Below are 27,961 nucleotides of genomic sequence, written 5' to 3'. Positions count from 1 at the left end.
TCCCCGGTTTTGCTCGGTAAGTAGCATATCTTCTGTGCAAGTCATTCAAACATGGTGTCCTCTGTCACAGATGCAGCTTAAATATCTGTGAAAGGACCAGAGCAAGACAGGCACATCAAGGGGAAAGGAAAGGGTTAATAGTTGTTACGCATGCGTACAGAAGGCCTGGTGGGTGGGCGGGACGGAAGACGACTCCCGGGAGCTGTGTTTTCCCCGGAAGTGCCTTCCCTTCTCCCGGGTTCGCGCGGACGCGGTTTTCTTACCTCATTTGTCCTCGCCCCTCCCCGTCCCTCTACGCGTTTTGGTTCCTGGTTGGTGCTTCCTGGTCGCAGCCGCGGCAGTGAGTATGTGTGTGACGGACCCCGAGCCGACTGCGGCCGGGGGACCCCTGCCCGCCCTCCGCCTCGCCCGCTGGGCTGTGGAGCTAGCGCGTGTCCCCTCGCCGGCCTCCGCGTCCCCCCTGTGTCCCTTATTCGTGGCGGGGCTCGGCTCGTGGTCTCTCAGTCGAGCTCTTTTCCACGCGACTCCGCGGACCGGCTGGGCTTCTCCCTGCCCCTCCAAGGCCTGAGGCCGTGGTTCAAAAATGGCTGGGCGCCCATGGCCTCGGTGAGGAGTGGCGTTTCTGCCTATTTTACCTCCAACCCCCACCCCCGAGGTTCCCCTGTCTATTAGGAAAGCCGGTCAGTCATTTAAACGCGAAGAGGGCTCGGCCTTTGAGGACCGAACAGTCCTGGGCCTAATCCAGCGTCAGCAGTCAGAAGCAGCAGCTGCAGCTGTGGGGACAGAAAAATTTCGGGAGATGGGCCCCTTTCCCCACGTAAAACAAGGAGACTTGGACTGTGTTCGCTGATTCCCTTTATCCTTCACATCGTAGCCGGCAGTTAACTTCAACTTTAAGAGTTGCAGATGTAGTGGGAAAACTGGCTGAGTGGAGAGTCAGCAGGCCTGCGTTCTAGCCGGGGCTCCACCACCAACTCCCGTTGGTGACTCCAGAAATCTTCTCTTCAGGCTGTATTTACCTTGATTTCAGATTACGGGGTTGAATTAGGAGATCTTTTATGCGCAATGAATAAGTAAGCTTCTCAGAGCCCATTTCTCAGTGTATAAAATGAGTGTTTAATTTAATGACTTTCAGGTTCCTTCCAAAACTCTGTTGTGTTTTGAATTTTTCGACTGTGTGTATATTTCAGACGGTATTGTGCTTTGGGGATAATTCAGTATTGATGTTTTCAAGAGAGTCTGAGGGTGGGGAATAAACCGAGGAAGAAGTGGAAGTGAGGATTGTACAATAGCTTCAAGGATAAGATACTGTGTAATAACAGGAAAAGCGCTGAGGGAAAGGTGAAGGAAGTGTCTTGAGATAGGATTAGTTACTCTATAAAGACTTTATGTCAGGAACAGCTGGACTTGTCTGAATAAATTTAGCATTATTTTCTCCCACCAGCATCTTGTATTCTGTCTGAATTTTTTTGTGACCATTGTTTCCCACATTTGAATTCTCTGTCCCAGTTTGATTTACTTCAAATTGAAAGCCCCATTCGAAGAGTGGGCAGAAATTTTAACACTAGAGTCAGTAGTGTTTCAAATCTGTCACTATCAGGATGGCTCACTAAGTCAGAAATTTTAATTTGAAATTAAACTGTTAATCATGTTCTAAAGAAAACTAGGCTTGATATCAAGCTGTGAATTTGATTTAAATTTCCTTGAGATGGATAGCTATCTCATCAAAAAGAAATATCTAGGCTAAAAGTTCTTTGAAGAGAAATAAGAGCACAAGGACTGAAATGACCAGTTGGTAGACTGTTAGAGCAGAAATGTTGTCTTTAAAGATTGTATAATAAAATCTGAAAGCTTAAATAAGCCTTAAGTTGTCTAGTTTAAAAAAAATCAGTGAATGAATTCTGCTCTCACTTTTCAACAGCGAGCGCCTTTGCAGTTATTCTCTATAGCTGTTTTATATTTGTTAAGCCATTTAAATTCTTCAGAGAAGTTTTATTCCCAAACTGATATTTTAAGTTCTTATATAAGAGCCATCTTTTTTGGTCATGGCATTGCTATAGCCTTTGTGTACCAACTTGGGAAGCTCTTGGATGGTAAACTGACAAATTCAAATGTATGCTTTTCTTTCCAATTAAAATGCCTCTTTTATAGTTTTTAAACTCCACGGAAATAAAATGGATATTTGTTAGGTAAATTTAGGTGTTAGAGCCACTGCAAATTTAGTTTTGAAGGAAGGTTTTTGTTTTTTCTTTAATCTTTATTCGAAATGATGATTGTTATTTTTTTAATCAGGGAAATGTGAATCAGTTTTAGCTGTGTTCTTAACCAGCTAAATAACTTTGGATAGGCTTCCTTATCTCTTTGGACCTCAGTTTCCTTATATGTAGATTGAGGAGGTTGATGAGATAATCTGAAAGGTCTCTTCCAGATTTAAAATTTTGTGACTCTCATAGAGACTTTATGTTATCTAATTAAGTATGCTTGAGAATTGTGTACAATGTTCAAAAAGCTGAGAAGTCCTTCTGAATCAAGACAGTTATATACATATATATTTTTTTCATATTCCTCCTTGGAGTATGAATTTAAAAAGTTAACTAAATGCGTTTGAATGTGATTAAAGTAGTAACATAAACCAAAACAGCCTCAGGCAGACCGTAGCTCTGGCATACATAAACTACATAAATAGAAGAGCCGGTTATGCTGAGCACAATTTTCAGTACAGAAGGGACAAAATCCTCTTAAAGGCCATAGGGGCTAAATTGTTAAATTCATTTTTCTACATTTCAGGGGAAGAGATAAACCCTTAGACCCAAGGAAGTCTGTTTTTATTTTATTTCTGTAGTTTATTTTTGGCATACATTCACAGGTGTGCCTATGGCTCTTTTCTTAATCCCTTTCCTTTGGGATGGCTCCAAGAGTAGTACAAATTTGTAACTCTGTAATTTAGCTCTTTAATTTTTTCTGTGCTGCACCGGAATTATGTTTTATCTTAAGTCCACACTGGATCCTCAAGATGGATCCAGTGAGGATTTTGAAGGAAGCATAATTCCTTTGACTTCTTTTAGAATTAATTTACCTATTAAATAAAAAGGAAAGGATTCATCTTTTATTTGTATTCCTCTGAAGCTAACATTTCAATATAAACTGATAAATGCTATGAGCATTACTTTTCAGACAGCCACATTCAACTTGTATGACAACAGCATAGCAACCTGAAGGACAGTGCAAAAAGGGAACAGGTATATTGTACCTTTTAGAAGGAAAAAAAGGCATTAAAAGTTGGGTCTCCCCCCCAGCTTTATTGAGATATAATTGACAAATAACATTGTTTAAGGTGTACAACATGATGATTTGATATATGTATATATTGTGAAATGATTACCACATTAAGGTTAGTTAACACATCCATCACCTCACATCTTAACCTTTTTTGTGTGTGGTTAGAACATTTAAGATTTACTCTCTTAGCAGATTTCATATATACAATATTGTTAACTCAGAACTTTTAATCATCTTTTTCCCCCCAGCTTTATTGAGATATAATTGACATATAACATTGTGTAAGTTTAAGGTGTACAACAAAAGTTGGTTTCTTTATTTCTGTAAAACAAGAAACTCCAGCATGAGTGTAGTACATTTTTGGCTCTTGTTCATTTGATTTTTGGAGTCAGCAGGTTGTATCACCAAAAGTACCCCGACATTTTGGGCAGAGAATTGATAAACTAAGAAAACAACTAGTCTTTCTAAATTGTATCTGTATAGCTAAAAGTAGAGTAGAAAGAATAAATTGTCATTTTTAATTGTTCTCTATACTGTGCCTGATTTTTTTTTAAACAAAAATGAGTTTTTTTCCAGCACTCTCATTTTGATCAGTGTTCCATTAGTACCTAATTGAAACATCTGTGTAGATTTTTGGTTGATGATATGAGAATCTTTGAAATAGTTGGAGACAACTACGAAATTCATCTCATCATAATTTTCATATTTTAGACACATAATTAGATTTATTAGGGCTTTAGAACAAATACCTGATGATATTATTAATTTATTTATTCATTTGTTAGTTCAGCAGACCTTTATAGAGGTCTTACTAAATGCCAGTTACTCTGCTTGGTTTTGGTGATCCATTGTTTAACAAAGTGCATATAGTTCCTGCCCCACTGGGGTATGTGATTTGTGCTTGTGGGAAATTTACATTGCACTAGTAATTAGAAATGTGAATGTCTTGAAATGTAAAGTGCTATGGAAACCTATAAAGGGTCGACAGTTTGGTGGGTCAAGGAAAGCTTCCCCGAGGAAGTGATATTTAAACAGAGTTGAAGGATGAGCAGGATTTACTGTGCTCACAGTAGGAGTAAAGTGCTCCTAAAGCTGAGTTTTACCTCTATTTTAGGTCTTCAGTTAGTTTGTATTTCATACATATCTTTATAGGTACAGAAATAAACTAAGTTTGTCAGCTATTTTTATGTATTCTTTTGGTCAAAGATCAGAAGGCCTGGAGATTAATTTTTTAATTGAGAAGACAAATATACACCAAAACAGTAAATATGATAATTATGTCCTTTTGTGGATTTTAGTCATAATTGAAGTAATATTCCTGTGTGAGAATGTATACCAGAAAAGATGAGATACAGAACCAGAGCCAGGGAAAAGATGAAGAATGGATGGAATAGTAGTGAGAATGACCTAAAATATTTTTGTGATTTTTAACATTGTGGAGAAAAAGTGATCGGTGTCTGAAACAGTGGACCTCAACCTGTTTTTCCTTTCTAACATACTTGTGAAATATAACATTTCCATTAATAACTGTAACTCAGTTTGTTGGCAGTAATTTTCATTTGGGAGGGGCTGGGCATTATTAGAGTGTGTCATAACAATTTAGAAAATCTTGAAAAATGGTACTACTCTAAGAGAAAAAGGTATTTTAATATGTCATTGAGAAAAATGATGGCCTTCACAGAAGTTAGCTCTAAGAGGTGATATCATTATGCACTAAACAGGCATGATCTGAGCTGTTAAAATATATTCTTTCTATGACTTTCTGTTTTACAGCATCAAGGTTACTGACTTTCCATGATGTTTGGTGGTTATGAGACCATAGAAGCATATGAAGATGACCTTTATCGTGAAGAGTCATCTAGTGAACTGAGTGTTGATAGTGAGGTGGAATTTCAGCTCTACAGCCAAGTTCATTATGCCCAAGATCTTGATAATGTCATCAAAGAGGAAGAACATGAAGAGAAGAACTCTGGGAATTCTGAATCATTCAATAGTAAACCAAATCAGAAGAACTTAATTATCCTTTCAGATAGTGAGGTCATCCAGCTATCAGATGGGTCAGAGGTCATCACACTGTCTGATGAAGATAGTATTTATAAATGTAAAAGAAAGAATTTTAGAGTCCATGCAGAAGAAAGGACCCAAGGTCCTCCTGCTTTTCGTCATTCTAATGAGTTGGCAGATAAGAAATGCAAGAGGGATATTGAGAAGACTAAACCTGGAGAGAGATCAGGTACAATCCAAGAGGTCATGATTATAGAGGTCAGTTCAAGTGAAGAGGAAGAGAGCACCATTTCAGAAAGCGATAATGTGGAAAGCTGGATGCTGCTGGGATGTGAAGTTGATGATAAAGATGACGATATCCTTCTCAATCTTGTGGGGTGTGAAAATTCTCTTAATGAAGGTTAGTATCATATTGGCCATTATGAAAAGTAGTATCATCTTTAATAAGGAAGACTGCTTTTCCTAAACAAAAGACCATTAGGGTCTGCTCCATTTAATTCCTCACCTTTTGGTCTTGTTTTTTGGCTTGTTTTTCATGAGACTCTTTTACCAATGGCCACTTTAATGGTGGTCTGTCTGAACATCAGAAAAGTATGTCAGGATATCAAAGACACTCTGCTTCTGCTATAAGCAAATTCATAACTGCTTCTTCCTGTTTGGCTAGAGCCAGTTCTGGACCTGAAATCTTAGTTCCCCTCTCTCTCTGCTTGGTACCACAGGTGAGTACTCCATCCAACTCTGACATTGGCCCTATGCTCTTATTTGGCCAACTCTGTTGGTTCTGCCTCTTCCTAAGTGATTTGCTTACCCAGGAGGTAGCCATATAGCAAGCATGGGGAATGCCTGGTATACAGAAGATATGGAATTAGTATTAAGATTTTTAGGAACTCCATAATCAGTAATGTAGGAAACTATGAAGAGCTGTAAGTCTACAGTAGACTGTAGGAGAGAATGCAAATTCTTGAGAGCCACATAATCAAGAATTGAAATTTTGGTGTTAGTTTTGTCTCTGTCACATGTAGTCATCTAGTATTGATGCTTATCCTTTTAAAAAGTCCCTTTTATTTTTCTCCCTTTATGCTTAATGTGTAGTCTCTTGCAATATTTTCCTAAATGATCTTTTATATCTTCCCTGTATGCTGTTGTTAAGTTGGTAGTCTTGAAATGCCCTTTACTCAGTACTTTACTGCTGATCCAAAACCTTTAATGGCACCCACTTGTCCTCAAAAGAAAATGCTGATATTGAATATAGATCATGCTTTGGAGCCCCAGAGATTGACAAACTTTTTAAAGAGCCAGGTAGGAAATATTTTAGGTTTCCAAGCCATAGGATCGCCTAACTACTTAACTTTGCCCTTGTTGTAGGAAAGCAGCCATGATATCTGAAAAAATGAGATGGCTATTTCAACAGAATCTTATTTACAAAGCCAGGTGTCTGGCTCAGGCTGTAGTAGGCTAGCTCTGAGAATTTGACACCAAAAGGAAGAAAAGAAATAGGATAGTAGCTAGAACATAGAGCAGAATCAAGTAAAGTTTTGTCAGAATAAGAGAGAGTTGATAATGTTTTTAGGTGGAAGGGGAAAATCTCTTGAAGGAGAGATTAAACCTGTTTGGTGGATTGGGGTAAGGGAGGCAAATAAGAGATGGGCTCAGGTATATTGTCTGAATTAGTCTTAAAAGGGAAGAGACATTTAATTGCTAAATTACCAAATATTTATAGAGGTGGAGGAGAAAGAATAAATTCAGATGGATTGAGGTAGATGAGGGAATGTATAAGGATGTGTTTGATTTTCTTGGGAAAATGAAAGTGGAAGTGGGTCTGGAATTGGGCAGGGGATACTTAGAGGCTTAGAGTGTGGGAAAGATGTTTAGGTGCTATGGGGAATACTGTTAGGCAGTGGATCCCAATATGTTGAAGATGACAACTTCTTTAACTTCAAAAAAATTTGTGGACCCCCTGCCCCACATAACTATAGTTACATTTTTAGTATTTGTTAATTGAGAAAATGCATATTAGCAAAAAGCTATTCAGTACACTCATACATGACTTTGTATTTTATTAACCACAACATTGTCTACACATTTGAAAAATATTGTATAAGGCCTGTCTGCAGCATATATGGCCTTATATAAAGCATGCCTCTGGCCACCCATTGTGATAACTAATTCTCCAGCTCCCAGGAGTCTGAAGCTCATAGGTTGGAAATCGTTATGCTAACAAATCAACAATAAGAGAATAAAAGCCTTGCTTAAAAGTAGTATTCAATCAAAATTGAAACAATGTGAACTTGTAATGAACTCACTCTGAAGGGTTTCATAACTTTTTCCAGTAATACCTGGGGCAGGGTGACAGAAACCAAAAGATCCAGGGTTAGGCAAAACATTACAGAATGTCAAAACAATCATTTAGCCTATTCCTTCTCTAAATTGCCTTCCCGTAACATGACACCTAGTTTCATCAAATACTAATGTGTTCATGATGATCAGCGACTTTTCTTGAATTCAAGTTCTCTATGTCCACCGTGCCAAATATTTCCATTTGGATATCTTATTGTTATTTCACATATACATACTGAAAAGCTTGATAAATTGAAAAGAAAGCTTATCTTTCCACAGAAAGAGGAGCAGGTTAACTGGATGGTGGCTCATAATGTAAGTAGGATTTCTCAAGGCAAAATGAAAGGGATTGATGAGGGGTAGTGAGGACGGGGTTAAGGGTAGCTGAGCCATATGGAGATGAGGATTCTAGAGGAAAGAGAATGATGGACTTAGGTATGGCTTTTAGGAATGAAGAAAAAGTTGGTAATCAGGTATATAGAGAAATCTCTGGAAAACAATTTTAGTATTTTATGTTATAGACAATAAGAAGCATGGCTGTTCTTGAACTGTGTTTTGGGGGGATTATTTGTTTATTTTTTATTGAGGTGAAATTGACACAGAATTAACCGTTTTAAAGGTTCAATTTGGAGGCATTTAATACATTCACAATGTTGTAGAACCATTACCTATATCTAGTTCCAAAACATTTTCATCACATCCAAGGGAAACGCCAAAATGTTTTCACCACATCCAAAAGAAACCCTGCACCGATTGAACAGTCACTCCTCATAACCTCCTGCCCCAGACTCTGACAAGCACAAGTCTGCTTTCTGTCTTTGGATTTACCTATTCTGGATATTTCGTGTAAATAGAATCATCCAGTATGTGACCTTCTGTGTCTAGCTTCTTTCACTTAGCATAATGTTTTGGAGGCTTATGCATATTGTAGCATGTATCAGTACTTCATTCCTCTTTTAAGGCTGAATAATATTCTATTGTATACCTGCATTTTGTTTATCCATTTATCTGTTGATGGACATTTGTGTTTCTACCTTTTGGCTGTCATGAATAGTGCTACTCTGGACATTCATGTACAGGTATTTACTTGAATACTTGTTTTGGGTATAAACTAGGAATATGATTACTGGCATTTCTCTGTTTCACTTTTTGAGGAACTGCCAAACTTTTCCACAGTGGCCGCACCATTATACATCCCCATCAGTAATGTATGAGGGTTCCAATTAACTGCAGTGGTTTTTATGATTACTTGTCATGTTGCACATTTCTATTTGATTTACTGGTAGACTCTTTGTTATTTCTTAGCAATATTGGTAAAAATATATATTTAAGACCTAAGTAATTCTAAGTAATTCTTGATTCCAAACAGTCAGTGTATGTTCCTACTATCCATATTGAAATTTATCCCTACTCTGTGCTCCTTGATCTACTAATGCCATAATCCTATTTTTTTTCTAGTTAATAGGCAATATATTCAGTACTGATGCCTATTTGAGTGTGTTGTTACTTTCTAATCATTATTATCCCATTCATAAATAGACCTGGGGGTAGATCTGGTTCAGTTTGTGTAATAGTCTTTAGAGAAAAGATTTTTTCATGTCAGTGGAAGTTTGTGGAAATTCTGGCATACTTCTGAAATGATGATTGTTAAACAGCAAAAATTATGATTTTGTGTACTGCTCCCCCTCCTCCGCAAACCCCTCAAACTGTGGCATATTTGAAATATCAATATAAGAGAAGAGATTAGCAACTCCTTGAGGACAGGTCTTTTCCTCAGAAGCCTTTTTAATACTATTTAGAGTAATTCTTTGCCATATATATTACTTTGTTTTTCATTAACTGCTAAATGATCAAACACTTATTGAGCATCTACTCTATGTAGAATACATAGAGGGGATTTAAAGTGGTAAAAGACATAGTTTTAGCCTTAAGTGGCTTGGTGTTTCATTGAAGAGACAAAATATAATAAGAAGCTTAAGTAATTTATGGAAGTCTCTTCTTAACCATTGGAGTTAAGTCTCTCAAAATTCTGGGGATAGTTGTGGTTGAAAACTTAAAACTTTTTAAAAAATAGGATTAGTGAATTTGAGGTAGTACGTGAAGATCTGAAGGACTATGTAAGTACATCCATATTTTCCATTGTTAAATTTGTAGTAATGAGTGCAGCACCACTCTTGTTCTGTGGAAATGTGAGGTTCTTTCGCACTACTTCAGTTTCAGTGAGATGCGTAAATGTTTGTTTTGCTTTAATACACAATTAGAATACACGATCAGGTAGATAATATACAACCAGGAGACATTTTTTCCCTCTTTTTTACTTCCTCTAAATGTTTGATACTTTTCTGATTTTATGATCTGAAGCTGTCGATTAGCTTCCTTGGGTTCCATGGGGGCCTTGGTGATGTAGCACTTAGGTAGTGTGCTCAGCCTAGCTTTCCTCAGTATATACAGCTTTATGATGAGGGCTCTGCTTATAACAAATCCATGCCAAAACACAGGGCTTCAGTACCTGTTACATATGACTCAGCCCTTGCTGCTGATGGGTGTAGGAGTTTATTTCTAAAGTCTAGAAACAAACTTCATTTGCTTCACTTTCTTTACTCTTTCCTGACGCTTCTTTATGTAAATGATACCTGCTCTGTCATTTGTCTTCCTTTTAAAATTCTTACCCTTTACTTTCTTTAGTTTATTATCCGCAGTAAGAGTGTCTTACAATTCTCATTTATTAGAAAGACAGATTTCTTGGTTGAAGAAAAGATGCACCAAAGGAAATGAACATGTTTTTTAATTTGTGACGGTGATCTCTAGTTTGGGAAGGATTATTGTATATGACAGCCAAATGATGGGAATAAGTGCTATAGGAGTTATACATGAATAATCACCAACTTATTTTCCTGCAGAGGGAAGGGATATCATTAGCTCTCGGAGTAATTGTTAAATCTTTGTTAATTTTTAACTATGGAAATTTTTTTTTTTTTTTTTTTTGTGGTACGCGGGCCTCTCACTGTGGCCTCTCCCGTTGCGGAGCACAGGCTCCGGACGCGCAGGCTCAGCGGCCATGGCTCACGGGCCCAGCCACTCCGCGGCATGTGGGATCTTCCCGGTCTGGGGCACGAACCCGTGTCCCCTGCATCGGCAGGCGGACTCTCAACCACTGCGCCACCAGGGAAGCCCATATGGAAATTTTAAAGTATACAAAACTGGAATGTCGTAATGGTCTCACTGTTCCATAAACCAGCTTCAACAATTATCAACTTATGACCAATCTTTTCTCATATGTAATTCCATGTCCCTGTATTATTTTGAAGCAAATCACAGTCATCATGTCATTTCATTCATTTATTTATATACATATACATTCATTTCAATATGTATTTCTAAAACATAAGTTTTCTTTTTAAGAAACAATCATATTATTATCACACCTAAACAAATTACCAATAATTCTTCTATCATTAAATAACCAGCCTTCAGATTTCAGCCTTCAGATTTCCCTAATGGGCTCTTAATTTTTTTTTCCTACAGTTTATTTGAATCAGATCTATTTATTGCAGTTGGGTGGTAACTTATGTCCTTTAATCTTAGGTTCCTCCTTTATCTTTCTTCTATGTGTTTTCTTTCTTCTTTATAACTTAATTGTTATACTAACTGGATTGTTTATCCTCTAGAATTCCCTGAGTTTGAATTTTGTGATACTGTTTAACATACTCCACTGTCCCCTGTATTTCCTATGAATTGGTAGTTAGAGCTAGAAGCTTAATTAAATTCAGGTTTCTCTCCCTGTGATTGTGCTATCAGCTAGACACATAGATGGTTCATTTTGCTTTTCATATGTTAATATTTAGTTTTACCTTTTAAAAATTCAGTTTGTTTCATAATTATGTAAAATATTTAGAATGTTCCAAATTCAAATCAATAAGACAAGGTAAAAAATATTCAGAGACGTCTACCTTCTGTCCAGTCTTCATCCTGTTCCCACCCTTCCTCTTAGGGGTAACTGTTAAGAGAAAATTGATAGTTTGTCCTTACATTAAAAAATATATAAGCAAATATGTATATATCTTCATATCCTCCCTCCCCCTTCTTGAAGTAAACAGTAGCATGTGATCTACACTTTGCTCTACCTTGTTTTTTATCTCTTAACAGTATATCCTGGAGATCAGTCCATAATAGTATCTAAAGATATTTCTCATTTCTACGACTATAGACTATTTTTGTGTCTTCTACACTAATCTGAGCTGGACACATTAGGCATGTAACAAATACTTTTTGGAAGTGAATGAATAGTAATTTTAAATAGTTGATGAATAATATAATTGTTACAGTTTTAAAATGTATTTTAAATAAATGTATTATAGTCTAAGTCCACTTTCAGAAGCATGCTTTATACCTATGCTTATACTCCTGGTCTTACCGTTTCTTTCTCATTTAGTAATTTTGAAAGATTTAGATTTAGCAAAAAATTAAATAGGTTCAGATTTTAAAAGGAAAATACTTTTTAAAGAATGAAGAGTTCAGCATTTTTAAAAGTGGAAGAAACCTGTTAGTTCCTAGTGTATGTGACTGTTATAGTGTAGAACTTTACATTAATGTAGAACTCCTTCAGTATGTACAGTTGGGTACATCGTTCTTTTATAATAGTTTGTCAGCATTTGGCACATAGTGGGTACCTAGCAAATCTTGGGTGAATTTAATTGAAATTCTACCTTTTCGTATAGAATAGTGCTCTTTACATAGTACTACATGAGGTTGAAGTGAAATTATGGCTTTAGTAAAGTAAAATCATGAAGTAATTGATTGAAATTGAAGTATAATTATGGCTTTTATCGACTTAGTGCAGTAAGTCTTTTAACTGTTTTTGTGTCATGTCCCTTTCACCCCTAAAAAATATGCACATAAAAGTTTTGGATACATTTTCAGAAGTTGAAGAACTCATCTAGAGGCAATTGCTGAATCCCTGGTATTTATAAGGCACTCAACCAAGACTTGATAAGTAATTAAAATTTGAGTAGAGTGGGTTACCTACTTGAATTTCAGTTTTCCAAATACCTCATATTTTATTTGATCTGGGTCTTTATATATGCCTGGATCAGTTTCTACCTTGCCTGGCTGATACCTACTCATCCCTCAAATCTTAGTTTAAAGTTTATTTCTGAAATGAGGTAATGGACATAGGTTCTCAGTGGTGGCTACTAGGTCTTTTACAGCTCCATAGTTGACTACCTGTGACTTTGGGTAACTTAATTCCTTTATTGGGAAAATAATAAATTTTATTTCATTAAGGTTATAAGCTAAAATGAGACAGTGGATAGACTAAATTAATGTAATAGGAAAATATTTTGACAGAACTCCTAACTACAGGATGAGTTCACTATCACTGTGGCAAGCATGGGCATATAACTTCCACTTGGTGTTTTTAAATGAGAAGTTCTCAGATTTTTTGGTGAACCCAAGTTGCTTTTGAACAACATGTCTCTAGTATGGCACTTTATTTGAATAAATTTTATTTTATTTGGTGACATTTTATGATCTACTAGTTAAAACCTAAATCTGAAGTCTTAAAATCAATCCAACAATTACTTCCTGGATGCTTACAGTGTACAGGCACTATACCGTTAAGGTGTTGGGTTTCAAGAAGTGCTATGTAGTCCCTGCCTTTAGAAACCTTAAAGTGCATGACAATATGGAAAGTCCACTCTATTACCAGAGTTAAATACATTTCTACAAATACAAGAGATGTCCCAGCACATACATAATCATTTCCAGATGAATGTAATAGACTTTTTAAAAAAGATTATTACAGATAGGCAAAGTACAAGAGTGAATTGAAAAGTAACTCTTTGAACTCAGTCTTGAAGAATGGATAGGATTTAACGTTCAGGTTAAATGCAGGGAGGAAGAATAAAAGCTGAAAACCCTAAAACTATATGATACCGTTAATGTTTAATTAATGGCTTAATATGTGGCTGGGTATGATTAAACATTTTAATAGCATATCCTTTCAGAAACCGCCTCAGCCTAAATGAGAAAGGGTATTTATGTTCTGCATATGCTGTTGGAAGATTTCTTGGTTATTATTTTATTGCAATATTTTCTGCCTATTTCTTGCTCATATGTCTCCTTTTTTTTCCTTTAAAAAATTGGATATTTCATGCAACTTTATGGAAGATAGAAAAATTTTCTCAGACGGACCAGATGTTGTATGTTAGTCAAAGGACATGACCGGCTGCTTAAAATGTGTGTTTTATGCAAGGCTGTTGAAAGTAGAGCATGTCTTGAAATATAACTTCGGCTCGTCATAGCTTGTGTTCTTTACCACCTTTTAACATAGAAAAGGAACACATTCTGTTAGTTTGGAAATATAAATAAATTAAACTTTCCTTTTAATGCTCTTCAAATCTTCAAGGTGGTATTTTCCCCCCCTTTCTGCATTCATCAGATAACCAGTCAGTCATAGGTTCTTTTTTTTTTTTTTTAAATAAATTTATTTATTTATATATATTTGGCTGCGTTGGGTCTTCGTTGCTGAGCTCGGGCTTTCTCTAGTTGCGGTGAGCAGGGGCTACTCTTTGTTGTGGTGCGCAGGCTTCGCCTTGTGGTGGATTCTCTTGTCGCAGAGCACGGGCTCTAGGCACGTGGGCTCTAGAGTGCAGGCTCAGTAGTTGTGGCGCATGGGCTTAGTTGCTCCACGGCATGTGGGATCTTCCCGGACCAGGGCTCGAACCCGTGTCCCCTGCATTGGCAGGCGGATTCTTAACCACTGCGCCATGAAGGAAGTCCAAGTCATAATTTGTTGAGAAATCTTACGGCCTAATAGGTCGTAAGAGTGAGTTGCTGTTTGACATACTTCTTATGGATGTATAGTTTAATTTCTGCCTTATAATTGAAAAGTGGCCACATGCTAGAGTTCTGGTAACCGCGAGGACCAAAGAGCTCCCTCCCTGATGTTTTCAGCTTTTGTAAGCGTGCACTACACAATCCCTAAAGCTGCTTTTGAACTGTGTCTGTAGTTGTAGCATGTCACCTTACACTTAACTATTGTGAGGGCATCTTTTTATTTAATTTCTAATTAGCATAATGACTTGAGCTGTGTTATTCACTGTTCCATGGTGAAGTTGTCATAGGGAGAGAAGAAATAAAAATGTTCAATTTCAACTTTACTTGTGAATGGAGTGAAGTTTGAAAGCCTTTTATGGCCATTGTTCAGCAGACTGAAAATCTCATTAGAAATCCCAGAAATGCGAAGGCAGCTTTGGGTTGGATTTTAATAACATTTTGGAATGTTGGTATTGTATGTCGCTAATTTTTGTGATTTCATTGTTGATCAGCAACTTAGCTATGCATTCTTCCAAAGTCAACTTATGACTTTTAGCCTAAATTCATTTACAGTAGTTTTTCTTTTCAACAGTAATAAGTACCTAGGGAGAGAATTAAATTTTACTTTTTTTTTTTTTGACGTTTCTCTTAGAAACTGATTTGATTTTCATATAAGATATACTAAATTTGTTGGAAATTGCATGTAAGATAATAGCATGCTATAAGAAAATAGCACGTTTATTGAACTAATGACTTAGTTTTGTTGCCATTAAAATATTAGACATCTTCAGGTCTGCCTTTTTTTTGGTTTGTTTTTGAAATGGAGAAGCATAAAATAAGATGGCAAGATTTTCATTCTTATCTAATGGTCATAGGAAGTTGAATCCTGATGTCTGGGTAAAGAGTGTTTGAATATAAAATTCTTATAGCTGTTTGCTATAAAAATAATCTATTATGTATAGAGACCACTTGTCTAAGAAGATAAGTATAATTTATAGATAGTATGGTCAGAAGGTAGAATTTGATATGAACTATATACGATTAGACTGTCAAACATTTTTCAAAAGAAGTACAGAAATGAGAACATTTACTTTTTTTCCCCTTATAAGAGTAAAGGCTACTCAGAAAATTCATGACTCTTAAGTTGATCCTGTTTTTAAGACTTTGCTAAATTTGTATTTAATTTCAGGGTAATTTACTAATTTCTTGCTAATTTCCTCTTGGTTATTAACACTTAAGTAAGTGTTGACTTATTGGAAGTTTTTTAGCCAAAAGTTTTTAATCTCTTAAGCATTGTTTTGTTATAAATTAAAGTTATTGTCATGGTTAAGTTTTTGGCATTTTGAGTTACTTGCCAGATTGTTGTTGATTCTGCTAATAATAAGGAAATGCATATTTTAATTGAGCATCCACCATGTGTAAGTTTCTTTTTAAATTATACAGATACACTTAAAATAATCTACAAGAATAGATATGACTTGTTTTTTAGTTTTTGAATCTTGATCTAACAGCATTAGCTCTGGATAGAGATGTAATTCTGGGGATAAAAATTATTTTTGTAATACATGTTTGGATTGAAGTATAAAGGCAGTCTAATAATGGGTTATTTAAAAGTGGATCTTGTCTGATGTGTGTACCTTTTATTTCTATGACATTTTTACATTAGAATTTCATAATTATAGTTTTGAAAATTAGTTAACGGTGGACTTGAGAGCATCTGCTCTCTCCATCTTCTGCAAATACATTTTAAGGGAAGACAGCATAATTCTATAATGGGAAAAAAATTTTTACTCTTCCCTTCTGCTTTTGCCTAAATATATAGTCAACTTATAATTACCTCAAGATGAAAGAATGCTGTTTACAGCTACTCATTGAGAGAAACTGTTTTGTTGGGAATCCCTTGAAGTGCGTAGGTCACTTCTGATTTTGCTTTGTAACTAGCGCCTGTTACAGAATTATCTACTCTAGGGAGGGAAAGCCCCAATTTCTAGAAGACTTTTCAATACTCTTTCTATATTTTTAGCTAATGAGAAACTCTAAAGATGTAGGAAACAGACTGGTTATGGCTGATAAATAAAATTTTTAAAGTAAGTCAAAAATTAGGCTTTGAAAAGTCAGGTGAGAGGAATTCAGAATATAAATTTGCAAATTTAACTGAAGAAAGGTTTTATTTAAAGAAAAGGTGTGCAACCATATCAATCTTGTAACTCCTTGTATCGCACTAGCCATTTTTTATTGTTAGATGGTCTGATTTAAACAAAAATGAACTTTGTCAGTGGTTTTATTTAGAAATAGCATTACTTTCTACTTTTAAGGAGGATTTTAATTGTCAATAAAATTTCATTGTTGAAAAATCACCTCACTCCCATATAATTAGTATTTTGTTCTTTATTCAATACCCTGTATCGAGCCCACCCCTTTTGGGTTTGCTTTAAAAACTATATAAATTTTGTGGGAGAATAAATACAACTTATGTATTGCTATAAAGGTATTATTTGAATCTAGTATGATTGTTTTTTACGTATATGAAATACTTCCCTAAAAACATAATATTCAACCTAAATGTTCTAGATAGGTGAGTTACTGGTAAAAAAATCCATCAGGTCTTAAGTTGTGGATTATTTGTATTGGTACTTAATACCGTGACTGCTTTGGTTGTTGTGTAAGTCCCTTTATTCTTCTGTTTGAGATGTTCTAGTTTGGGAAATTTCTTTTATTATCAGATTTAACACAGGAAATGTAATGGTTGTACCACAGATCATCTAATTGTCAACTTTTGGTTAGTTAAACTAACTTTGGTATATAGTTCTTTATAGTTAGTCAAAGAGGAGTTGTGTTCAGCTGTGTGATTTTGCCACCACTTAAGTTAACATCAGCAGTGTTAGCATCTTCCTTTCATTAAATTTTTCAATTGCTTTTAACATTATTTAAGTATAGAAGGAGATAGAGTTGTAAAACAAATTTCTGATTTGCTGATTCTCAGTATTTAGCAGTGGGGATCCTTTTTCTTCCTTTAGCTATATCACATACATATGTATATTTTGATTTAAGGGGAAAAAACTTAATTTTTTTAATGTATGATGTGGATACAGTTATTGTTTATTATTTTTTAAAGTTAATAAAACTAATCTCAAAAGATCTTTAGTAGTATACCTGCAACCTCAGCAGTCCCTTTTTATCTATACAGATTTCCCTGCCTATTGTGGCTGTTTGCTCTAATTTAAATTTCCCATGGCTTTGGGTTGCAGACTTGGTTTTCTGCAAGAGTGCCCATGCTTACATGGTCATATATTCTGGGTGACTTTTCCACTTTTTCTTTTTTGTTATTTTGTTGATTGCTAAAGGGAAAGAGGATTTTTTTTTTTTTTTTACTTGTTTCTTTGTTTTGATCTTTCTTCCTTAGCCTATCTATTTGTGTGTTGTTTTGTTTTGTTTTGCAGATTGGGAAGAATTATTGTGTGGACTTAGATCCATGGGGAGTAGCAGGGAAAAACTAATTTTGTTCGTGGTTTTGTTTTCTTAATAAGAGTAGCAATTTAATTTTTGAGCCATTGAGAAGCTCAAAAGATATGTTAGCTTTATGCATGAAATTGATAGAAAATTATTAATCCCGAAATTTTCTGTTCATGGTCGCTCTACTGTTGGAATAAAAATGTTATGTTATAGTTGAACTAAGTAAATCCAGAAATACTAAGTAGCAGTATATAGTACTGTTAAAAATTCTTAATTTAAATATTATTGTATATTCAAAAGTTATTCATAGGAAATCAGTTGTAATCTGGTATGTGATTTCTTTTTTCATTCAGTTTTTGTTGTCGATGGTGTGTATATATTCAAATAGACATATGAATATACATTTGATTGGAAACATACAATTTTAACTTGACCAGATTTAAAAGTTTGCTTATTCCTGCAAAACATGCTTATTTTTCAAATATGAAGAATTTTGTTTTATGAAACAACTTTATGCTGCTGAATGTTAAGTCCTTGGAGAAGTGCTGTGGCAATTTAAATATTGGGTAATTCAGTACTAATGTAAGGGAAAAGTAGAGGCCTCTAGTCCTAAAATCTCCTCCAAATATTTTTTCATTAATATCTGAAGACTTTAAAATATCAAATTAATGTGGTCAAAGCTACTTCTGTTTTACATTTGTGAGGGTGCCATCACACAGTAGCATTATTTAACTGGATTTTGTATTTATTAAATTAAGATCCTTTTTAGCATTTAAGAAATTGTAATAATTTCCCAATATACCATAAAAATGTTGTTATGATATACTGTTAGCTAATTGGCTAGGAGAACTAATTTGATAAAAAGGATGAAAAAGGATTAATTTTGATATGCATAATTTTAGGGGTTTTTGTTTTTTTAATTGATTATATACCATGGCAGTGAAATATCTAAAATTCTCTTTCTGGTTGTCTGTTAAGTACTTTGGGAATTGGGGTAAGGGCAAGTTTTCTTTCTGTGTCTGCTAATTATTTTTTCTTGTGAATTTTAGTGCTCCTAGCATATGAAACTGATTTATAGAATTTGCTATTACCGAGAAAAAAAGAGCATTATTGAAATTTTGTTTAACTGTTATTTTCTAGTTACTGTATTTCACATTTTGATTTCTACCAAATGACTTCTGAAGAAGCAATTTTTTTTGAAAAACAGTGAGAGTTTCAAACTAAGAAGAAAATGTATACTGATAGTCTATTTATTGTTTGTTCATGGCAATTAAGATAATCTTTTGAATTTCTGCTCTTTAACCATAGTTAGAGCCTTCATAAGTTTGTAAAATTATTCTCCCTAGTTCTGATTAGTATTTTAAAAGATATTTTGTAAGTTTGTACTTGATATTCATATGTGATTACTGAGAAAAACAAATAGCTTGTAAAATGTATTTGTTTCTAGTATTCCCATCAAATCAGGGTATAATCTGTGAGATGAAAAGTGATCCAATTGTGAAACTATGCAGCTTTTAAAATAACACAAAATTCTTCTGTTAGCACGTTTTACCAGCAAATGTTTGTGTAAAATGTTATTAGTTCTTAAAGCTCGTGCATAGACTTTCTTGTGTGTGGCTTTTCATAGGAGAGCACTATAGAGCCGAACTTGAAATTTATTAAGGAAAGCACAAACTGGTGAAATGCTTTCATGCTATTAAAAAACTTCACAGACAATTGTCAGACAACTTTTTTTTTTAAAAGGTCATGATTGCCTGGTGCCTTTTCCAGTCTTTATTTGAAACTCTTGTAGGATTTCTTTTTTGTTCTCCGTCTCCTTTTTCTTTTGGCAGTGGGTGGAAGATTCTTTTAAAACTGAATGGCTAAACATGTATAGTAACTATTAAAGTATAATGGAAATACTTTTATTCTTGATATTTTTTAGGCCAGAAAATGCTGTGAAGGTAAGCCAGTTAGGGTAAAATTACATTGTGCAGTATGGAAACTGTTCAGAGTTTTCTGTTTAGAAAAGTGGGCTCTTGAGTTTGGGCTTAAAGTAGGGGTTGTTTGTGAAATATTTTGCAGTTCTCTTATAGGTGGGTGAGTTTGAGATTGTTTTTAATATTTTATTGTTTTAGTTGATTGTTGGTATTTCCTGAAAAATAATATTATGTATATGGGAGAAGATAGGAGGTGAGAACAGAATAAGAACTGGGGGGAAAGAAAACCTCCTTCCCAAAATGTTGCCACCTGACAGGTGGAGATTATCTGCCATTACAGATTTTCAAAACAGAGTGCTTAACTCTTTTTCTAAGAGTTCACATAAACTTTGACATATTTCACAAAATTTGATTGTGATAAGTATTACAATTTTAACTCTGGTCTTTATCCTAAATTGAAGGCTTACAAAATTAATCAAAAATGCCTTGAGGCTAATTGCTAATGTTCAATTAAGTTATTGTGTTCAGTTAAGTAACAGTTCTTTGACTATAGAATTTGTTTGATTTTATTAATATGATAAGCTAAGATTATAAAAGGTCTATAAGAGTACAGAAACTGAACTTTGTGAAATTAATTTTTATATTTTGCCATAGAGACAAAATATGTCTTGGTGTGTAGTAATTTTTTTCTTAGTATTATATGGACATCTATTGGCTTTCAGCATATAGGAAATTTAAACCTTTTAATATTAAATATTGGCAGTCATATATTTTTTTAAATTGCAAAAACTTCAGGCAAATATGTAAAATATGCTAGTGGTTGGTTTATTTAGATTTTAAGTGACTAGACTTTGTGAAATAGGAATAAAGCCTGGGATCTTATTTAATCTAAGAAAATATACTTAATTTAAAAGTATTACTATTAGAACTAGAGAAATCTTTTCAAATGTAGTAAATCCATATCCATAATTATTTTAAATCACTAGTTAGAGAGGAAGGTATGAGATGCTAATATCTTTGTTGGAAGTCATAAAGTGTTTTGAAAAGTATGAAAGGGGAAAAGTAAACTGCTTTCAGGCAGATTCATATCATTTTGACATTGGATGTTATTCGTGGGTTCATGTTACAAAAACCTACAAAACAGGTGTATTTTAATTCAGTAGGCTCGCTGAAAACTGTTTTGTGATAAAGCTAGAAAATTTATAAATGTTTTTTTCTTGTTTAAAGCTTAGTGATTCATCTTGGTGCTTGTCTCAGTCTTCTTAATTTAGACATATTGTGATTATTTGTTTTAAAACTTTATTTCCAGTAAAATGTTATTGCTTGGATACATTTTCACTGTTTCTATTACATTTTATCCATCTATGACATCTTATCAGCCAGCTATTACTATTTTATTGTTCTTTTTGTGGTGGTGTTGTAAGGTACAGACTTCACATCTAAAGTAAGAGCTAGTGTATATTACAGTGTATATGACCATTTCTAATTTGACCTGTTACTGTAAAGAAGGCTAACAAGTGTGTATGACTAGCCCTCCCCTTCTGGAGCAGTTGAAAACAGGCCTCAGAAGACTCAAAGGAATTCTTTTAACTCCTAGCAGGGCCACGGGGTCAATGTCAGATTTAGTCATGCTGTTATTTTAGCCCAGTGGTCCAGAGAGATGACTGAAAAGTGAGTCTTTTATTTCTTTTTTTGTGTGGTTATTAACAGGATTAAATGTAAGCCATTGTGTACTTAGTACCAATTAGTTTCTCATCTGAGAGGTTCATTATGATTTTTTGTCAGCCTTCGTCTTGTAATATTTGTTTCATTGTTTGATTAGTTAAGGGGCTGAATGGAATAAAGAAAAGTTTTATAGCAGTGCTTTTAAATTCATTGAGCATTTTAGCAAGTAGTCAACTTTTCAGATACGTAGGCCTTGATTAAAAAATGGACCACGTTGAAAATTGGCATGGAAGATGGTGAAGTTAAGTAAATTGCTAAAAATTTTTCTTTTCCTGTTGTACTTTTCTTTAGTTTTAAAAATAGACTCTCTTTGTTACATCAAATAATACTTTTATATTTTTAGAAGTTTGCTTTGGTTCTTATACATATGTCTTAAAATAAGTTCAGCTTGCTGTGAGTACGTAATTGTTGTTTGGGAGGCACACACGCCAAAAAAACCCTTCCAAATTAAAAAACCCTTATAATTTCTAGATTGGAAACATAGATTGAGCTATTAAAAACAACATAAGAATTCTAGAATAAAGATAATTGTCAGGTGTAAACAGGCCTTAATTTAAAGGGAAGCAGCCTGGAAGTTGATTCTTTATGCTATTATAAATAAGTAAAAATGCCAAGTTGTATGAGTTCAGAGAAGAGGAGCATACCTAACTTTTTAAACTGCTTATTAATTGGTGGTTTTTAAAAAACCTTTGACTTAAAGAAATTATATTAAAATGAATCTTTCATTGAGTAACATTCCTCATTTAAAATATTAAGATATTTCAGTAAAATTTTGGACAAAAATTATTCTTATCAATTGGATTGGAGATGCTGATTTCAGTTAGAAGCAAGGAATATAACCCAGAATTAAAATAGAAGTATTATTTTGTTAGTAAGTAATTATCTGGGACAGTAGGTCTTGTACCCCGTTGTTGAAGTGTATAACACACTTTTTCACATGCATTCATCTTTGAATGGAAATGCTTGTAGGCTGGTTCAGTTCTTTTTTTTACACATTAAAAATGATCAATATTACTGTAAATAAGAGCAATTACTATTTTAACTTATTCTTTGAGATGAGTTGCTTGATTTTTCTCACATTGTTTGATATACCATATTGAGTATTATACCCTTGTACTAAGTCCTTTGCTTATTGCCAAAGTTTTTTGGTACCTAAATTACTTTATTATGGAGTTGGTTATTCAAGATTTGATGATGCACATAATTATGAAGTATATAAATCCTGACATATAGGGTTTTTTGCTCAAATTGATTTCAGGCATAGTGAATTTACAGCCCTTGCTTTTTTGTATTTGTGTATCCAGTTTTCTCAGAAACGAACACATTTCTATTAAGTCTATATATGGATGTTATTTTTCTTTTCTCTTTAATTGTAATTTGGAAAGGATTTAGATCCTCCTAATGAAAAACCTTATTTCTGACCATATGACTATATGACCGTATTACCAAATTACACCTGCTTTATCATTGTATAGCAGTAAGTCCCTCTTTACTCTCTCTACCCCGTTTTTAAAAGTAAAATTGTGTGGTAACTGTATTAAATTGCCAGAAGATTTTTAATTAACAGGAAGTAAATCACTAGTAATTTCCTCTGATGATTTGTTGTTCATCACACAAGAAAGTAGTTTCTTTTGAGAGAGATGCAGTTTTTGCTACTCAGCATTCCCACAAGATCTGTGGAAAAATAAGAGGGAAATCTTTAGTGTAATGGCCTTGTAATATGAAAAGGGCAGATTTTTAGAATAAGTTAATTTCTCCTTTTATTACTTTGTTTTTGACTTCAGAGGAAGCTGTTAAGTTGAAAATCTGACTCAGTAGCAAGTGCTCTAATGGTCATATAATTTAACATTAATGATTACCTATACTGATTGAACTAATATTTTAAAAACATAGCTAATAAAGTCAACTAATTTAACAACTCTCTTAATTTAAAGTTGAACTAACCGTAGATACCTCATAGAATAGGTCCAGAAATTAGCATTCAAATAACTGTAGAAAGTATAAGGTAGACAGGCTATCCTAAAGATAATTTATTAGGACTTCTGTCTCTTTTAGCATCTTTAATGTAATAGTAACTCTTGTAACAATTGAATTATATATATCAATTTAGTAAATAAACACACCATTAATAACATTTAGCCCCCATTCCTTAATAATTGCTACCCAAACACCTTCAAATTATGGTATTTAAAAAAACAGTTTGATAGAAGTTTGGGAACTTAAAGTAATACTATTTCATCTTAAAGCCACTACAGAATATCCTTTCTTTATAAATAAAGTTTTAGAGATAACGGACTTTGTAATGTAATTGAAAAATGTTGTGTCCCACAAAAACTTTTATTTCATACATTTTCTCTCTAACTAGGTGAAGCCTAACAAGTATAGCAAACAAACAAAACAAAACAAAAAACTTTTTTGACAGTCTAATATTGTGTAATGTAGAGATATAGTTGTGTGATCTTATTCCATAAAATTAAAATGCAAAATTAGAAAGAAAAAAAAAACCCAACCTCCCAAATGTCTAAATCCCAAGGAGATAAATGGAAGTTGAGTAAAGAGAGTAGAGATATAGTTTTTGAGTCAGCTAGCTAAATTTTATATCCAGAGCTTTAACCTTTTAGGCTTTTACATTTTCTACAATGCAAATGACTTTCTTTTGTAAAAGGCATGACAATCATGATAGGATTAAAAGTAATAGCTCATACAATGCTTTTTATTAGCATCCAAGGAACTATCCATATTTGACTATATAGTAACTTAGAATTGATTTTTTAAAATAGATTTTTAATGCAAACCAAACCTTTGTGGCTTTCGAAAGAAAAAGAAGCATAATTTTATTTTAACTTACTGTGTTTGATGAATTTTATTTCATTTTGCACAAAGGGTGCTATAGATCCTTATCCACAAAAATAGTCACGTATATGCTGTGATTTTATTGGTTCCACCAGGCTCATTGACCACTTAAAAACATTTAGGTTTTAAAATCACTACTATTTGTCAGCTAATATTTGACACATTTTAGCATATGAGAATTTGATTATAAAGGAATTTCATAAAGATGCTCTGTGCAAGCACTGATGGTAATGATGTTTATATCTGTATCTTTTACTGACTTTTACTTGGTATCGTAAACTATCAGTAATTGTTTCTTTATATTGAGGAGGAAATACAAAGGCTATACTTACATCTATTGACTGTTTTTTTAATCTTATAAGCATGTTGTAGGAATTGAATTGAAAAGTCGGTAAACTTTTGATTATCTATGATACTGGTTGGGAATAAAGACATAAGTAATCTGAGACAGCAAATAGTAGCCAGAGAGCTATATTTCATATCCATTCATTCAGCCAACAAATAACCAGGGCATTTGGAGTCTCTGTAAGGTGTGCTGATCCGTACAGAGATGAACCAGGCACAGACCCTGACCTCAAAGATCCTATAGTTTAAGAGAGGAGATGAGATGAAGGGTTTAAGAGAGCTATTGGGGTGCAGAAGATGAAAGACACTGCTTTCGTGAGGGTGGAGGTATGTGGGGGAGACAGAGTATGTCATGATTAGGTGGGCAGCAGACTCTTATTTCTGTTTTGAATAGGGCACTGTTTCTCAGGGTGGGTTCCTTATATTCCTACGGTCCATTTTGAGGGAATGGTCTTTGAGCTCCATAAGGATTGTTAAAATTTGTATTTTTATTTTGATGCTTAAAAAAGGAATTATACAAGTTATAAAGATAACACGTTTTAGTGATAATTCACAACTGAAAGACAGTTGTTATAGAATGAGACTTTAGTGTCTTAAATGAGTGTTTCTCAAATTTGGGATTTGTGGACCAATTTGATGTTCCAGAGAACTTTTCTTTTTTAAAGGGATTCATATATTTCTTAAGTTTGAGAAACAAAGGCTTAGGCTAATATTTTGTACTCTCTGAACCACATGGAAGTGGCTGGCTTAGAAATATGTGAGTAGCAAGGGGAGCCATTTTGGGATTTTTTTTTTTTTTTTGAGACAAGGCAATTCAGAAAGGTAGCTGAGAGTACACTGTTAAGTCTCCAAATTCTCTGAGCTTTTTCTAAGTCACCACCATTTAGGATTTGAATTGAATTCATCAGCAGTGCTGATGAATGGGCACACCTTGTATGATTTTGAACAATAATGAACTGTGAATTTATTAAATAGAGGGTAAAATTCCTAAATATATTCTGCATATAAACTAGTCCTGTTAAAATGGTTTCTGTTATAAGCCTTGTACTCTACTTCTAAATAGCATCCTATACCGTAGTTAAAGCTTTTGTGTAATTGATTACTTTTGGAGTCAAGTTTTACTTTCTTCTTATAGTTATATAATAAATTAGCAGTTTAATTTCATTAAAGTTAATTAAACCTAGATTATTTTGTAGACGGTGGTATAGGATTTTGTTTCATAAATTGGGGTGAACTCACAAGGAATAAACAAGTACTTTAACTTATAGTTTGTTGTCACGAGATATTTTGGTTTCAAACTGGGCAAACAGAACATAGTAAATTTAAGAATATCTGTACCAAATATCCCAAACATTGTAGAATTTGGGCGGAAAAACACTGAAGAATATTCCCCTTTATCGTTCCCCTTCTTTTCCCTCTTAAATTTTTTAGGGGTTAAAAACTGCTTCCCCTCCCAACAAACAAAACTGACCAAAGCAAGAATTAGATGATAGCTTTCATTTCCTTACTTTTTTCTGAAATCAATCCAGGCTTTTAGAATGGGGGATTTCCTAGGAACTACTATTCTTACCTGGGGAAAAGACTATTTTAATAAGGGAGAGGACACTGGGGTGACATTATTTGTTCACATCATACATGGAATAATTTTGGTTCATCTGTAGCTTCTTTATTTCTTATAGTGTTTTGCATACAATATATGCTACTTTGAGGATATTTTATTACTGTTGGAGGTTCTTAATAGTTCATGTGTCAGCTTGCCTTTATGTAAAAATATGTTTAAGTTGCTTTGACAGATACTTTAAATAGCAAATGGGAAACACATAAATTCAGCGTTGCCATGTTCTCTTTTGTTTTGCCATTCTTATTTTTTTTCTTTTAATCCCTGAGCAGTTGTAAGCATTTCTCATAATTTCCTGTGCATAGAAATTCCCTGAAACATTAAGAAGCTGCTAAAAGACTCAAGCTCTAAAAGAAGTCCCAAAGATACATCACTGCTTGGCTGCAAACATTTTTAAGAAGTCACTGATTATAATGAACACAGCCTTTAATGGCAGTTTTTCCGATCCTTTTCATGAGAATGTGACAGAGTGTCATTAAGGTTTTAGAAGTGAATGCTCCTGAGGAAAGGAGGATCACTAGGACTACAATGATGCCCAGTATGTGGCCGTGGGATTCTCAGTTGGGCTCTTTTTAGGTTTTTAATCAGGTTGGAGAAGGGGGAATGGAGAGGAGGAAAGGAAGGGGAGTAGACAGGAGCTTGGGGACACCTGTACACCAGAGCATTTTACTTTCTCATTGATCTCTTTAAGTGTTGAATTTGTAGGGTCTAACGTGGAAAGGTAAGCTAAATTCTAAATATTTGAGGGCTAATAAACAAAATCAGCCCTAACTGTTATATTTTGAAGCACAGAATTCTTTTTTGCATTTAAGTTAAACTGTTTGGATATATTAAATCTGAGATTTCATTTAAATTGTTATTCCACTTCTGCTCTTAAGGATATTGTTTTAACCCATTGTCCTTTTGTATGGTGACAGTAATTGCCCTTGATGTATTCTGCAGGTCAATCAGATGGATCACAAAAGAGGGTAAATAATAAGTGTGTGTGTGAAACAGCTATGTCTCAGGACTGGAATAGAAAAGCATATTTTTGCATCAGACACTGGAATAACATCCAGAAGGCATTGCATCACATGTGTGTACAGAGCTTTTTAGTGGAGTGTAGAGTGGAAAGAGGAGTTATTTTTAAGTATACAACCATAATTTCTCCTTTAAGTTTCTTAACAGTAAGAAATGCTATAAACCTTATATTTAATGCATCCTAACATTTAACATCTGTGAGTTTGTTTTATGATTCTTTAACATTACAGTGTGTGTACTAGGCTTGAGAAGTTTAATAAGTCTTAACATAGTGTTTCTGAGCAGCTTTTTTTTCCTTTCTTGTGAATCAGTGTAGCATTGGAATTTATAGAGACCTGATTATTTATCTATTTCTTTTCAGCTGAAATCAGAAATTTCTAGAATACCTCAAGTCTGTTTCTCAGAGAGAGTAAGCCTTTTTTTCTAGCTAAAGTGATCCTTCTGTACTTCAGTTTACTTGGGATTTTCTGACGTTAAAGCCGACATTGGAAAGGTAGCTTTCATTTTACTTTTTGACATAGGTACTTAGGATTTATGGAAAATTATAAAATGATCTTCATATGTTAAGGCTTAAAAAAAATTCTTTGACTCT

General features: G+C 34.2%; 1 protein-coding gene across 5 annotated transcripts in view; it reads left to right on the top strand.

Annotated features, from left to right (window-relative positions):
- The first annotated feature begins 206 nt into the window (after positions 1–206).
- ZCCHC7 (zinc finger CCHC-type containing 7) overlaps positions 207–27,961 on the top strand; it is a 305,804-nt gene continuing 278,049 nt past the window's right edge. For 2 of the 5 annotated variants that reach the window (XR_010944958.1, XM_067743928.1), the window contains exons 1-2: positions 207–340; positions 5,053–5,683. Coding sequence is in view for 4 of the 5 variants with exons in the window: in XM_067743928.1 (XP_067600029.1) it covers positions 5,074–5,683 (610 nt within the window). In the remaining variant the exon portion in view is untranslated. The other 3 variants (XM_067743930.1, XM_067743929.1, XM_067743931.1) reach the window with 3 other exon arrangements.

This window comes from Pseudorca crassidens, chromosome 7 (genome assembly GCF_039906515.1).
Source record: "Pseudorca crassidens isolate mPseCra1 chromosome 7, mPseCra1.hap1, whole genome shotgun sequence".
Lineage (NCBI taxonomy): Eukaryota > Metazoa > Chordata > Mammalia > Artiodactyla > Delphinidae > Pseudorca > Pseudorca crassidens.
This window is presented reverse-complemented; position numbering and strand designations above follow the sequence as displayed.